This window comes from Sander lucioperca, chromosome 16 (genome assembly GCF_008315115.2).
Source record: "Sander lucioperca isolate FBNREF2018 chromosome 16, SLUC_FBN_1.2, whole genome shotgun sequence".
In the NCBI taxonomy this organism is placed as follows: Eukaryota; Metazoa; Chordata; class Actinopteri; order Perciformes; family Percidae; genus Sander; species Sander lucioperca.
Window position 1 is genome coordinate 18,305,384 of NC_050188.1, and position 15,959 is coordinate 18,321,342.

At 40.5% G+C, this 15,959-nt stretch overlaps 1 protein-coding gene across 6 annotated transcripts in view; it reads left to right on the top strand.

Moving 5' to 3' along the window:
- Positions 1–15,959, top strand: part of ripor2 (RHO family interacting cell polarization regulator 2) — a 69,427-nt gene that overhangs the window by 39,423 nt on the left and 14,045 nt on the right. For 4 of the 6 annotated variants that reach the window (XM_031296274.2, XM_031296275.2, XM_031296272.2 and 1 more), the window contains exons 3-14: positions 940–1,095; positions 1,719–1,797; positions 2,660–2,683; positions 3,138–3,191; positions 9,473–9,622; positions 10,326–10,389; positions 10,662–10,705; positions 10,962–11,087; positions 11,550–11,698; positions 13,637–13,766; positions 14,220–14,366; positions 14,786–15,532. In XM_031296274.2, coding sequence (XP_031152134.1) covers positions 940–1,095; positions 1,719–1,797; positions 2,660–2,683; positions 3,138–3,191; positions 9,473–9,622; positions 10,326–10,389; positions 10,662–10,705; positions 10,962–11,087; positions 11,550–11,698; positions 13,637–13,766; positions 14,220–14,366; positions 14,786–15,532 — 1,870 coding nt within the window. The remainder of the gene's footprint in view (positions 1–939; positions 1,096–1,718; positions 1,798–2,659; positions 2,684–3,137; positions 3,192–9,472; positions 9,623–10,325; positions 10,390–10,661; positions 10,706–10,961; positions 11,088–11,549; positions 11,699–13,636; positions 13,767–14,219; positions 14,367–14,785; positions 15,533–15,959) is intronic. The other 2 variants (XM_031296273.2, XM_031296277.2) reach the window with 2 other exon arrangements.

The following is a 15,959-nucleotide window of genomic DNA, read 5'->3' on the forward strand; positions in this document are numbered from 1 at the left end:
ATTAATAAATCCACAATGACATCAGAAGATACATTTATAATGACAATAACCTTTAGTTGCAACCTTTTTGTACACACATATAATATAATTTACAGGAGCCTGTGCCGCTGCCTTTTATACAAATATACCAACCTATAAACTCTGTTTCACTCTATACACGTTTGTGGGCTTCCCCCCCTTGAGTCAGTCACACTGTTGTTGGTCTGTGGGGAAGAGAGAGAGTGAAGAACACTTGAATGTTATTTATTGCTGGGAGTGTGATTGTGCCTCAGTGTGTGTTTTGTAAGTTCAGCAGAAGATAAAATTGTGATTTAGCCCTGTGATTGATGAGGACGTTCTGAAGTTATGCTGTAAGTTTTCGTGTTTGACCCGTTTTTGCTGAACGATATGTAAATGTGTCAGTCCTGTGTGACTTAGTTATCTCAGTGTTTACAGACTTGACTAGCCCTTTCCATCAGACAGATGAGATAAATTTATGCTGAGACTGGCCCAATGGCAAGTTCAGGATGCTGTAAAATAATACAGAAATCTCATCTAACGCTATATTATTATACTGTAGGGAGCTGCAAGCCTGGTTATCTGAAATATGGTGGAAATCCCATGTTTAATATTTAATATGAGATGTAATGTTGTGTCTGTGTGTTTGCATCACTCTCAAAAAATTGTCCCCCCTCAACACGCCTGTGTATTCCTGTTGTCCTGTTATTGTTCTTTGACTTACTTCATTTGGGTCATAATCATGCTCTAACTGTGGGACTTACTACTCTTCTTGTATCCTGCTATTGTTTCTATGAAACTTTTGAAAACATTGTGAATTGCAATGTGTTTTTCCATCATTGTATAGACGATTAAGAAAATGTCTGCACACAGGGGACCCTCTATTGCACTCACGTGTGTGTGTGTGTGTGTGTGTGTGTGTGTGTGTGTGTGTGTGTGTAGGTGTAACTCTTTCATGGGGAACTCAGCGGTGCAGAAGAAACCTCAGTCCAAGCCAAAGAAGCCCCACCTGTCCGGACACAAAGGAGGCAGCAGCTCCAGAGAGCCGCAGCCCAAAAGACTGGAGGAAGTCTACAATGCACTCAAACAAGGCCTGGAGTGAGTTACCCAAACACTGATATACACAATTATACTGTGTGCACACACTTCACTCAGTCAAGCGCTGCAATTGTCTTCGTCTTCAATACATAAACTAATCAATTGTTCCAAAATAACCATTTATTATTGAGTTAGTAAGACATCTGTGAGTTTCAGTCCATAAATGTTTATAATCTGTTTCTTAATGTGTACATTTAGAACCTGTTTGAGCCTTTTTATAATTCCCTCGAAGCACGGGCAGACACACAAGTGGTTTTCTTGCTACATGTTTATTTGATGCTTCTTCTCCAAATACAGCTTCGCTTGCTGTTAGCTTGCCGACTTTCTCACTCACTAGCGTCCCAAAAGGCCTTGTGCGGAAACTTCAAAATAAAAGCACTTTACTCTTACCAAATAAAATCACTAAATAATACTAAATGCAATTTATATAATTCTAAATTATGACATTGGTTGAAAACAAATTATACATTATTATAATGTAATTGCGACAATTACACTTTTTTAAATTGTTATGCTGCTTGTATTTGCATACTTAAATGTTTATATACCAATGTGTTTATGTTTATATTGCTGTCATTATATACACATTCTTTTCATTAAATGTTTCCCTTTTTGTCCGGTAGTGAGTATCTTGAAGTTCATCAAACAGAGCTGGACAAACTCATGTCTCTGATGAAGGACATGAAGAGGAACTCTCGCCTGGTGAGATGCCACCGTGCATCAATTTACATACAAGCAACACAGTCCCATCTTAAAGGAATAGTTTGACATTTTGGAAAATACTCTTTTTCGCTTTCTTGTCAAGAGTTAGACAAGGAGATCAATACCACTCTTATGTCTGTAAATATTAAGTTATAGCCAGGAGGCAGTTAGCTTAGCTTAGCATAAAGACTGGTAACGGGGAAACAGCTAGCCTGGCTCTGTCCGAAGGTAACAAAATCTGCCTACGAGCACCTCTAAAGCTCACCAAGTAAGTACTTTCTCGTCTCAGCGCCATGCAAAAATGTATGTGTATGAATCTTTAGAGGTGCTGGTAAGCAGATTTTTCTTATGACCAGAGCCAAGCTGCTAAGTCGCTAAGATAATCATCTGCAAAAAAAAAGCAAATAAGTGTATTTTCCAAAATGTCAAACTTTTCCATAAAGGCCAAAATCACTGTTTGTTCACTTCAGATCTCAGCTGTTTTATTTTTCATTTTAATGATAGTGAATCATATACAATAATAATACATGACTTTCGCATCACGGATTCACACATGGCAAACAGATTTTGATTTGATACAATGCACACAGTCACATACACACACACACACACACACACACACACACACACACACACACACACACACACACACACACACACACACACACGCGCACGCACACGCACGCACATATATATGGTACACACACAGTATCTAGGCTGCTACTGGAAAGGGTGTTTAACAGGATCTTTTTTGATGCCAGACAACTACAGCCCACTTTGCATTTCTTAAGCAGCCTCAGCTGTGTCATCCTTCTGTACTAACTGTGTGATTGTGTGTCTGTGTGTGTTTTTTTCTCTCCAGGGAGTGCTGTACGATCTTGACAAGGTGAGTTGATCGAGGGGAGGGTCTGTTGTAACAACCGCTCCAAGTTTGGAGTGTGCTGGGGGGAATCTTTGATGTAAAAAAAGAGATGAAGGAAGGAGAAGAAACTGCTAAAGGCAGAAGAAAAGCGGGAGGAGGGATGGAGTGGCGAAGTGAGGGGCTGAAGGGATTGAGGAATAATGCAGGAAAAAGGATGAAAGAGAGAGAAAGTTTGTGATGATGGGACAGGAGAGACAGCTTGAGAAGGATTAGCTGTAAGATTTTTGCATATAAAAACAACGGATACCATTTTAAACATGTTGCCATCTTGTGACATACATTTAATGATCATTAATGATTACCAATGTCACTTTCTTTTGACATATCCTGTCATATGGACATACAAATCATCATGTTTACAGATTTAAACCAGATGTAGGCACTAGTAAATTTGTGTGCTGTATCTGTCTTTCTGCAGCAAATCAAAACCATTGAGCGGTACATGAGACGTCTGGAGTTTCACATGAGCAAGGTAAGAACTGATGTGATAGATAGATATCAGCCAATGCTTTACATATATCCATCATAGGACAAGTTGTCAAGTACCTTTTGAAGATTTCACATCTCAATACCTCCTTTCACTTTAAGCCTTTCCACATACAGTAACACCCACAGTGACTCAGTCACGCTCCACTGACTTTGTCAAGTTGGCTTCAGGTAGGATTTATGCTGCCAGGTTAAGGTGGTATTCCTGTTCTTCTCTAGTTCATGTGTTGATGTGTTAGAGAAGTTTCCCGCTGTTTTAATGGCTGAGGCAACAGGTTGTCAGGTAGGGAAACTTTTTTTCCTATATCCTCTTTTGTGGTCTTCTCCCTGGTTGCCAGTTAGGGACAATAATCCCCTGCAAGATTGCACAGCTCTGTGACTTTTCTTCCACATCCCCTTTTGTAGTCCTGTAATAGTCTCCCTCGCTGTGCTCAAATCAGACGTGACAGCAGGCAATCAGAATACGCACACCCAAACAACAGTGCAGCTCAAAAGGTAACCATGGTTACCTGAAGATGGAGTCCTGAGGAGCACAGAGGAGCTAGCTATTGGGTGACCTTAACCCTTTATGTTCACATAAACATCCTGACAGACAATAAAAACTCACATTCAGATGTCCAATAGCATGTACAGAACAAAATGACAGAAGACAAGACCCAGTCCTTGGACAGATTTGTGGACGTGTGTCTGAAGGTTGAAGATAACAGTGAATCTGGGTCAGAGCAGCTACTAGTAGGGTCCTTTTTAAATATGAATAATGAGAGGAGGGAGATAGAGGGAACATAGAAAAAAGGTCTGAGAGTCATGTGAAAATAGGCGATGGTTTCTCAGAAACTCCGGAAATATATCTGCCTGCATACTCCACTTTGACTACTACTTTGTCACAGGATGCAGTTAAAACAAACACACACTCAAAGCCTTCCCACTTAGTACCCAACATTACTCTGAAGCTCTTCTGATCTTTCAGACTCTGTAAAAATAGATTTGAATGCATTTGCAAATATTTGAAGAAGTGACTGATTTATCTTGTCAGACAGGGAAAAAAGCCTCAAAAGTCAAAGCGTAACTAAAAGTAAGTTAAATCTAGCACTCCCTGCGCTCTTTAATTCTAAATATGTACCAATGCTACTTCGCCCCACCCTTGTCATTTCATTGACTGTCTGATTTTGTGCAGGTTATTGGATGGAAATGAAATAGTTTAAGTAAATTATTTTTGCATATTCTTTGTCATTATTTAAACTTATCAGTTTCTAGTTTCTCCTCTGGTGTTTCTGTGCAACAAACGGTATGATTTACTATTATTTGACAGCAAGATTTAGTCTTGTAGTGTAGCACATGTCCTGAGTTTTTCTAACAGAGTATAATCTGTTAAGTAGGGAATGGAAGAGAGGAAATGCATGCTGGATTCATGGATAAAACTAATGCCAATGCCAAGTCAACTATCAGCGCTTGATGCCCTGTGCCTTCTCTACGAATGGCTATTGGTGTGTGTGTGTGTGTGTGTGTGTGTGTGTGTGTGTATGTATATATATATATATATATATATATATATATATATATATATATCACACACAGAGCTGGCCTCATCCTTGTGTAAGGAGTTCTGAACTGATGTTGTGTTACTTACAGTAGGTTGATAATTAGCCTTTGACAGAGCTTTAATACTGTATGTGTTTATTCAGTTGTCAATTTCTACAGAGTTGTCAGGTCGAGCCAGTCCAATCTGTGATATTAGCTTATTGCAGGTATATTGTATCGGTGTATGTGTCGGCGGCCAATGTCGAGCATTATTAAGCTTTCAGCTGAGTAAACAAAACATTGTCAGGCACATACAGTATGAATAAAAGTAGAACCAGAAAAAAGCAGCATGTGTACTCATGTCATCTCAGAACTGGACAATGAAAAAAAGATCTTCACAGTTATATATTCAGCAGCCGTGAGCTACAGTAAGAGTTTGTTAGTATTTGTGCTCAGGAGGTGTCTCTCTCTGTGCTGGACAGCTGCCGTGAGGCATGATTTAACAATCATCCATTAGCGTGCGTGCGTGTGTCTCACATCAGCCCTGTCTTTTGTTCCTGCTCGTACTGCTGGCTGCCTGCAGATGTCCGAGCCGTAATTGGCACACATGGAGGAAGCAGGTGGCCCAATACAACCCTTATGATGTCCTGCATGGGATAGGGTCTATGGTGTGTGTTAGCCACTAGTTTCAGCAGGGCATCATTAAAGAGATGAGTGACAGAGATTGAAGGTGAGAATAGCAGCTGCCAGGCGCCTCCTCTTCCCCCAAGAGAGAGAGAAATTGTGTATTTGTGTTAATCATGTGCCAAGTTCAATCCAGAATGAGTGTAAATACTTTCCATGTGATTATTTTATGGGCCTCTTTGCTTTCCCCTCTTCCCTTGATTGCTAATCTAGCCACCAACACACACACACACACACACACACACACACACACACACACACACACACAAAGTTCCCCTTGTGTGTTTGATGCTGTTTGATGTGGCCCGCCTGTTTTAATCTGCTTATAATCATTCGCCCTCTGGCAGAAAGTGTGTGTGTGTGTGTGTGTGTGTGTGTGTGTGCACCTCATATCCTACAATCCAGGATAATGGCCATATTTTAAGAGGATTCCTGCCACATCCTTAAGATTCTCTGCTCATATTTTAAATCCCACAGTTTAAAGTCAGATATACAGTAGATACAGATACAATCCTTTAAAACCCCCAGTGATACTTCATAAAAAACACTATATTTACCTCTGACTGCTCTGTCAAAACCACCAAACAAGTATTATTATTTAGTCATTTTATTAGGATTAGCTCGGGAGGGACTTAAAATAAGAAATTAAAATAGATATTAACACAATATTATCCTCACCCCTGGCATAATTAATTCCACAATAAAGAATTCCCCGTAATCCCTCACAATGTCTCTGACCCATTCAGGGTTTGTCACCCCACTGAGCTTCAATTAATACAGGGACTGTCCAATAGAGGACTCAATGTAGAATACATTTACATTAATATGTGTTCACGTCTGGTAAGAGTTAATTAAGAAGGTTCAGATGTTTTTTATGGGATGAATTTTAAAGCAGGTTAGATTTTTGTGTAGAAATTTAAATAACCACAGTGGTGTTATAATTTGTGACCAATACAAATCCATTATTTATGTTAGGAAGGTTATGGATATGAAGTTGTACATAGATCCATGCTTTGTGGTTATTTTCTTGATTCATTTTTTAATCATTTGGTCTAAAAAATGTCATATAGTAATAATAGTCAATAGTTAATATAGTAAGAAATGTCTATTAAAATTCCCAGGAGCCCATGTTGACATGTTTACACTGCTTGTTTGTCCAAATAAGAGTCCAAAACCCCAAATATTCAGTTTGTTATCAAAGAAAATATTGACATTCAAAAAGCTGGAACCAGTGAACTTTTGTCATTTCTGCCTATAACATGACTGAAACCATTAACTGATTATTTAAATTGTTGCTGATTAATTTTCTAATTAATATAAAACTTATTCCACCTATTTTTTGTTTGATGATGTTGCTACGTGACGTTTTAGATCCATCCGAACAATTTCTTCACTAAAACAAAAACTTGGGAAGAAACGGAGAGAAAATATTAAATATACAGTCAGGAACCGCAAGATACAAGCTGTATGCCAGATATATTGTATAATATATAATACATGTTTTTTTATTACACATTTTAACCATCTGCCTGTGTTGAGGTTTCTGTCTTGTCTTTAGCTTGTGTTTTGCCTTTTCTATTTTTCTGGGGTGAAATGCGCCCGAGGCGCAGCAATATGCTGATGGCTGTCCTCTGGAGTGGAGCTCGGCTGAACTTCACAAGGACATTTCCTTGAAGGCAGCGAGGGGCTATTGTAATTGGGGACAATATGAGCTTAATTAGCTAATAATGATATGATTACTGATTGCCTGAGAAGTATGATGGCTATTCATCATCCCCAGTTTGTAAAGAACCAATTTCGTCACACATGATTTTCTCCAATAGAATAACTCATTGTAGTTGTCTACTCATTTATGTGAATACAATAATATAATATTTCTTGACTTAATCAGTGCTAAGGTTGACTTGGATGAATTCATGTTTCTTTTGACTTCAGCTCAGCTTCATCAACAACCAAAAATGGAGTTCGCTGCTCATGTTTTCCCTTGTTTTGTTGTAAACACATTTGTTTTAAAGCTGTCGATTGTTGGCTCTGAATCAGCTCTATGCGAATGTAAGAGCTGAGAATAACAGTTGTGGTTGGAGGGTATTTTATAGCTGGCTCAGCTGCTGCAGCCCTGCCGCATACACCACATACCACAGACAGACAGACGGGGCTGGGTCCCAGTCGGGGGTGTGGGGTGCTGAGGGGGGCAGGTTGGTTTGTGGTGGAGTTGGTGGAATTGGGGTGTGTGCTTTCTGTATGTATTTGTACCCAGCTAAGTTAATATAACATCATCAGACATTACCTATTCTCTTGAACAGAAACATCCCACTTTCACTTTTTACCATAAACCCTCGTGTGCCCACCCACCACAACATGCTCTCTATACACATGTAAACATGTCCACATACACAGTGACAGGGTCTGCTCACACAAACTATACGGTTCAGACACAATGATAAACAAAAACGAGAGAGCTGTTAGGACAGCAGGAGTCAGAATGGCCCATTTTCTCTCACTTCTCCCTAATGAGTGCCATAAAGAGCGCGAGGCATCAATATTTCAGTGCTCTCGTCAGGCAGGCTGCAATATTTCCGTTTGATGAGGCTCACCAGAGGTGTTTTGTTTTGCCCAGCTGCCACTCCGATCATATGTGAATTTGGGAAGGCAGGAAATAAGACCGACAGGATCGTGAAAATCTAGACTGCTGGTAAATTGTCGTTTCTGGTAGAAATGACTTTGAGTGACTCAGCAAAAGTGCATTTTTGTATCTGTTGTTTAAGGAGAATTAATTGACTTTTACTTTGTTTTGGGAGATTATAATTTGAACTCAATGTAGTTTGATAATAAATTGTGCCTATTTTAGCCATGCTAACAGCATGGGATGAACTAGAGATGGCACCACTTTGGTCCAGACTGAAATCAATCAACTACTATAAGATGGATTGCCATGAGATTTTGCAGAGACATTCATTCATTCATGGATCCTGCTGATGTTGGTGATCCCCTGACGTTTCCACTAGCACCACCATGAGATTCACGTGGTTTTGAATGACATCTGGCTTATCACTTCGATACAATTTAGGAAAAATCTTTAAATATAAAAATAAAAAATAAAAATAATGGGATGAGAAGACAAGAAAACATGTAGAAAATGCTAAATAACTAAGTAATTAAGAACAATAAACATGGGTAAAATGGGTAGAATTATAAAAGTACCTTGTAAAAAAAACAGGAACAAAGCCTACAGAGTTCAGACCATACAATCTCCATCACCTTTGGCTTTCCAGAAAAGTACATTTCTGACCGTTGGGCTCAATAGAACTATTGCTGCTGTGAATCACATCATCTTATCATGATGAATTCATTCTAGTTGAAACTCCCAAGATTTCAGCTCACAGTAAGGCAGCAGGATGCTGATGCAGTTGTTCTCTCTCCCTGTGGGTTTGAGCTAGATGAGGCTGCTCCTGCAAACTGAAGTCGGACAGACGCCTCCAAATGAGCTCTAACCGCCGTCTGTTGTTCCCCCGCTTTGAGAGTGTCCCACTGGGGTCGCAGACTTGAACAGCATAGATGTCTGCCACTGGAGAATACAGTTACACTGATACATACCAGCTGTATCTGCTCCGTTCAGGACTCTCTTCTGCTCAGTTTATCTGGTTGTCTCTTTCTTGTCTTGTCTCTCTTGATGACTGTCCTTCGGTCTACATCTGTCTTACTTATTTACTGTACCTATCAACCCTTTTATTGTCTCTACCTTTGCAGCCTCTTAAATACTATGACTTTTTTAAATAATATTTTTATGACATACTATACTTTGGCTTTTTTTTATCACTTTTTTCGAAGCTATGGCTTTTCATCACTTGTGATCCAGAATAATTTAGATGGCAGTTGGAGGGATGCTTTGATGATTTTTAATGTATAGAGGTTTTTAAACTTCAGACTTTCCTCATTTCATTAGTGCAGAAGTGTGTGTGTGTGTGTGTGTGTGTGTGTGCACATAACAGTTCGCATGCATATGAATGCACGCTTGTCCTTGTTGAACAGTTATTAAAGACGGAGGGACTCTGTGTGTGCTTTCAGGTGGACGAGCTGTACGAGGCCTTTTGCATCCAGAGCCGTCTGAGGGAAGGTGCCAGCCGTATGAAGCAAGCCTTCTCCTCCTCTCCCTCCACTAGAGGCACCAAGGAGAGCATCGCAGAGGTCAACCGCCGCTACAAAGAATACACTGAGGTAGTGGCATAGAGCATCGACTTCAGTGTTTGGGGAAGCCAGAATTAGCTAATTCTTCTGAGGAGTATTGCATGAAAATGCTTATTAATCTTGTCTAAGTCATATGAAGTAAAGCTACTTAAATAATGGAGTGTATGGGCAATGATCTAATAAATTGTCAGACAAGTTGACTTTTGAGGAGAGAAGAATAAATTATGCATGGTGTTATTTATAATAAATAAATAAATAAATATTAAAAAAATTTATTTAAATAAATAAATAAATAAATAAATAAATAAATAAATAAATAAATAAATAAATAAATAAATAAATAAAACGATGTTGTATGTATTAAACATTGGCTAACAGCTGACAACACCCACAGTATACCTTAATATCAAATACAGATTACTGCTTGCATTGTCATTTTTAAACACTGACATGTATTGTCACATACTTACAGAATTACCTTTTAAATCTCAATAACACACACACACACACACACACACACACACACACACACACACACACACACACACACACACACACACACACGTCTTCATCTGTCCTGAGGGCTTACACCAGTCATCCTGCCTCTTCTGCAGTTTAGTGTTGACTGTCTTTGTCAAAGTCTCTCGAGATAACTTGATTACTATTGTTGTTCTTGCCTTGTGTAACAAAGGGCTGTTTATGTGATCATTATCCCTCTCTCTCTCTTCCTCAGAACATGAGCACGTTCGAGAGCGAACTGGAGAACCTGCTCGGGGAGTTTCATATCAAAATGAAGGGTGAGAGACAAGTAAACCCACTCACATACCGATATTGATTTCTGCAATAAGAAGCATTCATCCACTGATGTTTACAAGAAGGTTTTTGGTGATGAGCTGACAACTAATTAACCTATCATGTATACTGTAGTGTAGACACTAAACACCTACATTGTAAATCACCCAGCTAAATACTAAAGTCACAGGCTTGACTTTTCCCCCCATATCCTGTCCAAATGTTGTTGTTTTTTTTGGGGGGATTTTTTTTTAACAATTTCCTCTCTCTCTGACAGGTTTGGCAGGCTTTGCTAGGCTCTGTCCTGGAGACCAGTATGAGGCAAGTTCTTCTTTTTTATTATGTAACACAGTGCTTTTAAAAATAACTTTACTTTCATATAAAATCCATGTGTGAAATATTGCAAAACCATTCAGTCAAGAGAGATAGGACAGCACAATGTATACTTCAAGTTCAAGTAGAAAATGGAGTTTGATATTTTTATGCTATGAGGCTATCAAAGTGCTGTCCTTTCTCTGGCTTCAGGATTACTTTTTTTCTTTTTTTACACTGCTTTCCCATTCCTTTCTTCCTTTAGATCTACATGCGGTACGGTCGCCAGCGGTGGAAGTTGAAGGGAAGGATTGAAGTGAACTCCAGACAAAGTTGGGATGGAGACGAGATGGTCTTCATGCCTCTCATCACTGACCTCATCAACATCAAGGTACTGTAGAAATCCAGATAAACTAACTTTGTGCCTCACCATCAGACCTTCAGTTTATATACAAGTTTGTTTCTCATTGCACAATATCAAGGGGCAGATTAGTGATGATTCTGATAGGTCATGACCATATTTAATTACGGCTAGTGTAAGAAAACAATTCATCAACAATGCTTAATATCTTGATGTCAGAAGAACCTGTGTTATTGTTTTCATGACCTGAGTAGTTACATTACATTACATGTCATTTAGCTGACGCTTTTATCCAAAGCGACTTACAGTTGCTACATATGTCAGAGGATGCATGCCTCTGGAGCAACTATGGGTTAAGTGTCTTGCTCAGGGACACATTGTTTTTTGATGTATCACAGTGGCAATTTAATCTAGATCTCCCACACCAAAGGCATGTGTCATATCCACTGCGCCATCACCACCCATAGTAAATACATGTTGTTCCTCAATCAGGTGACGGAGCTGAAGGGCCTGGCCAATCACATGCTGGTGGGCAGCGTGATCTGTGAGACCAAGGAGCTGTTTACTGCCATGCCTCAGGTGGTGGCTGTTGACGTCAATGACCTCGGGACCATCAAACTCAACCTGGAGGTCACGTGGTAGTAAGTTAACTCTTATATTTCAGCAAGCAGTTACTTTTTTCATCATGGCTTGCTATATTGTAGAATGTATTGTATTTATTCAAATAGTTGGTTACTTGTTTATCTTCAAGGGGAAACTTCAGCAGAATAGTATCACTTGAGCCAACAAAGATATTCAAGGTTAGACATTGTGTCTACAATGAGAGATTGCATTATAGATAATGAGATGGATGCACCACTGGGTGTCTAAAATTATTTGATGATTTTGTTATGATTTCTGATTTCTGATTTGTAATGTCATCCTCAGTTCACTAAAGTTTCAATGAATTGTCATTAGGGTGAGTATTTTCTTTCAGTTTATGAAAGGGATAAACGTTAGGTTTTCAGTGTTACAGCCAGATATTTCTACAGAGCCTCTCAATCTACAGATAAGATTTTATCTCACGAGCGTGCTACTCGACAGTCATACTTTGTATAGCTATTTGGATTCTTGCAGTCAATATCTCAATCACTGGTCTATATTGAACACCTACAGAAACTGTTATTAGTGTTTTATTAGTAGCTTTAAAGGGTGATATGTGATAAGGGTGAGAATGATTATATAGGGTATTTCACACGGTTCCTTAAGGTCTCCTAATAGGGTATGTAACATTGGTTGGGCTGAAAATGTCCCAGGTGCTATTCTTTGGGCCCTGTGGAATGGCTCTATTTGGAACGACAGCTTTTCTTCCAAATATGGTATGCTCATGAATATTTAGATGAGCTGCGCGCTGATTGGTTGAGCGAACCACATACACATACATTGGAGACGAGACAGCAGGTCTCATATTTCAGACACTGCAACGTTATACATTGTTTGTCTGCTATTTCGTTATTAAATTCACTTCTGAGGCTTTTTAATGCGAGAAATCAACTATATAAAACTCAAATATGGGCCGTTTTATGAAAATTGATGGCTAATTGCAAAAAAGGAAAGGAAAAAGCGGCAGCCTGCTGGGCACCATACCCAGCGGAAAGTCACCCTTTCTGGGTTACTGGACTACCAGGTACTTGGGGCCAGCTGCCGGCATAACTATTGTATATTTACAGTTTGAATTTCGTCACGGCATGTATATCACAGCTACCCTAAGGTCTTACAAAGCTTAGCTAACACTTTTGTCCGATTTCAATTTAATGCATTTTTGGGAATTTTAGAGGTCTTGTTAGGAGGAGGCAAGCTAGCTCTCATTGATTGAGCTCCATCCAGCTCACTCACGGACAAGAGGTGTTTATTTCCCCGATCGTTTGTTTAAATAACTCAACACACAGATCCATTATAAGATTAACTGGAACCTGTGGTAAGAGATTGTGGGTGTAACAAGCTCTCTGACCGCGCTCTCACTCACACACACCATGCCATTTCTCGCATAAAAAAAGTCTCAGAAGTGAATTTAGTGATAAAATAGCAGATGAACAATGTATACAATTTCTGAGATCTGCGTGACCTATTCAGAAGACTACCTGATCTCAGATCAGTGGTGTAGCCTATGTAAATGTTGGGGCGTGCCAAATAAGGAGCAGCCACCGAGTTGACATCAACTATTAGCTTCGTTGAGATTTGCCCGTTTTCAGAGGCAGTTTCAAATTGTGAGATTTGCAGAGGAAAGGGATGTCAATGGGATTTTGAGGTTCTATGTATGTCCTATTTACCCACCAAACTGTCGTTATTCAACTATGACAAGGTAAAATCGGTTTTGCATTCTATCAACCCTTTTATATTCAGTCTGCATTACTTATGGTTTTTTGCCATCTGGTGGAGAAACATGGTCATTACAAGTTATGGAGGTTAATTAAGCAATTAAATCCTCTGTCACAAAACCCAAATGAATGAAATCACATACAGTAAGTGTAGGTAGGCATAGATAAAACCCATCACAATCAGCAATCACAATAAGTGTCTGGTTGTCATTCCCCCTTAAGCCCCTTTGATGTCGAGGACCTGACTCTGTCGTCTGGTAACGTGAGTAAAGCTACAGCACTCCAAAGACGAGTGTCGGTCTACAGCCAAGGCACGCCGGAGACCCCAACTTTCCAGGATTCCTCCTTCTTTGTGAGTACAACACACGAACCTCGATTAGCTTCATTAGTGTGGTGGGAAACAGTAGTTTGTGAGTTTTTGTAGAACTCAGAACAGTCACCATCTAGGCTAGAAAAACATCTGAACTTTGTTTTAGACTTATCACTGGGTGAATTGTGGTGAAAGAGATGACATTTTGTCTTTTACACCTTGTAGTCCCTGCACACTAACCTGAGTCTGCACCCAATGATATTGTACAAATTATGCTGTTGATGCTTGATGCTTATGTTAGCAACGCCAGTGCTACCCCTAAACTAACCCTCAACCATTTCCCTGCTATCCTCTCTTTTGCATTTCCACATCAAAACCCCTTACCCACACTCTGTCCCACTTTACACGTTAATCCATCCGTCCTGCATCTCACTTACCTGCCCTCACTCGAATACCCAACACCTTGTCCTATTTGCCTGCGTGCATTGTGTAAAGAAGTGGCGGCCATATCCTGTGCAGCGCCAGCGCCTCTCCTTCCTACACATGCTCCGAGACACCCTGCTAGAGAAGCTAAGGAGCAGTCGCTCGTTTGGTGACCTGGCCTCACTCCGGCCAAGGCCCAAATCCAGTCTGGAGGTCTATGTGAGTGTGTTGTGGCCCCTCAACCCTCCTAACCTGACTTTTGTGTGCCCCATACCCCATCGACATGATGGGGATGTACTCCTCTGCTGGTGTGGACACACTTGGGGCTTGTCCAGTTCCTTTCTGTGTGCTGCAGAATGCCATGTGTGAATGCATGTTTCTTTGCATGGGTTCTTGTTATGCTTTTCTATTCAGATTTGCCTTACTCTGATTCTATCTTGGTTGATCAGATCTGGTCACAAGAATTTAGAAAGAAAAGTGGATTTAAAGTGGATGTTTTAAGTATGTCTGCCATCTCTTTTTCCACTTGAGAGAGCTTTCTCTTGCACTCTTTTGTCTTACATGCACTGATTTCAAGCTATATCTTAGTTTTCCATCTTTTTTGTTACACATATGTACTGCCCTCTCTCTCCTTTCAGTCCACTTTACCAGATGATGTTTTTGAGAACGGTGGCTGCGGCGTGGCCGAGTGCAAGCGTCTCTCCTTCACCTTCTCGGACACGTCTGGTTCCACGCCCAGCCCTGCCCCGAGCTCCCACTCCCCCGGCCTGTCCAACCCTGAGATCACAGTCACCCCTCCAGAAATTGACCCAACACCTATACAAATCCTCCCAACTAGGGAGGACTCCATTGCTGAGGAGCATTTAGTGGAGGAAGAGGAGGATGAGGAGTACGAAGAGGATGGGGAGACGGGTAGTAGAGGAAGTAGGGGCACCAGTGCCAGCCTTGCCAGTGATGAAGCTGAGGTGGCAGAGGACTCTGAGTGGGAGCGTACAGAGTCCCAGCGAAATTCTAGCTCCAACTGTGGTTCAGCTGCCCCATCCCTCTGCTCTGACAGCCACCTGTCTACAGTGGCTTCAGAGGATGTTTTCTTAGACCATGCTGACGAACTGAAACCTGTGGAACTGGACACAGAGGAGGCGGGCAGCCTGACCAGGCAGCTGGTGAAGAGGCTGACTTCTTCGGAAATTGTGCCGCCAAGTGGGAGCTCTACGGAAGGAGGAGGAAATCTGAGCTGGGCAGGAGAGGGGAGCAGGGCTTTCCTGGAGAGCAGCCTGGAGGAGGCCATCCACAGCCTACTGATGAGGCTGGAGTCTCTGACTCACCGCTGCCGAGAGCTGCAGGACCTGGAGCAGGAAGTGATGCGTCTGGAGGACCTGCTCAAGGTGACTGTCTCCCTTTCTAATATGTATGTGTACAAGATCTTATATGGGAAAGAACATATGAAGGAAACGAATACTGTAAGTACTTTCAGGAAAAGTTACTTTTCAACCAAATGTGTTATAATTATTTATTTATTGTGTTTTATGATTTCTTTCGACATACTATACTTTGGCTTTTTTATCACTTTTTTCGACATACTATTCTATGGCTTTTTTCCACATACTAAATTGGGTAGCTTGTGGCTGGAAGGTAAAATCGCTGTCTCATAACCACAAGGATGGCTGTTCAGTCCCAGGCATCTTGGCCACATGTAAAGGTGTACCTGTCTATGTCTTTTTTTAAATTCTATACTATGGCTTTTTATCACTTTTTGGACATACTATTCTATGGCTTTTTACCACTTATTTCGACATACTATACTATGGCTTT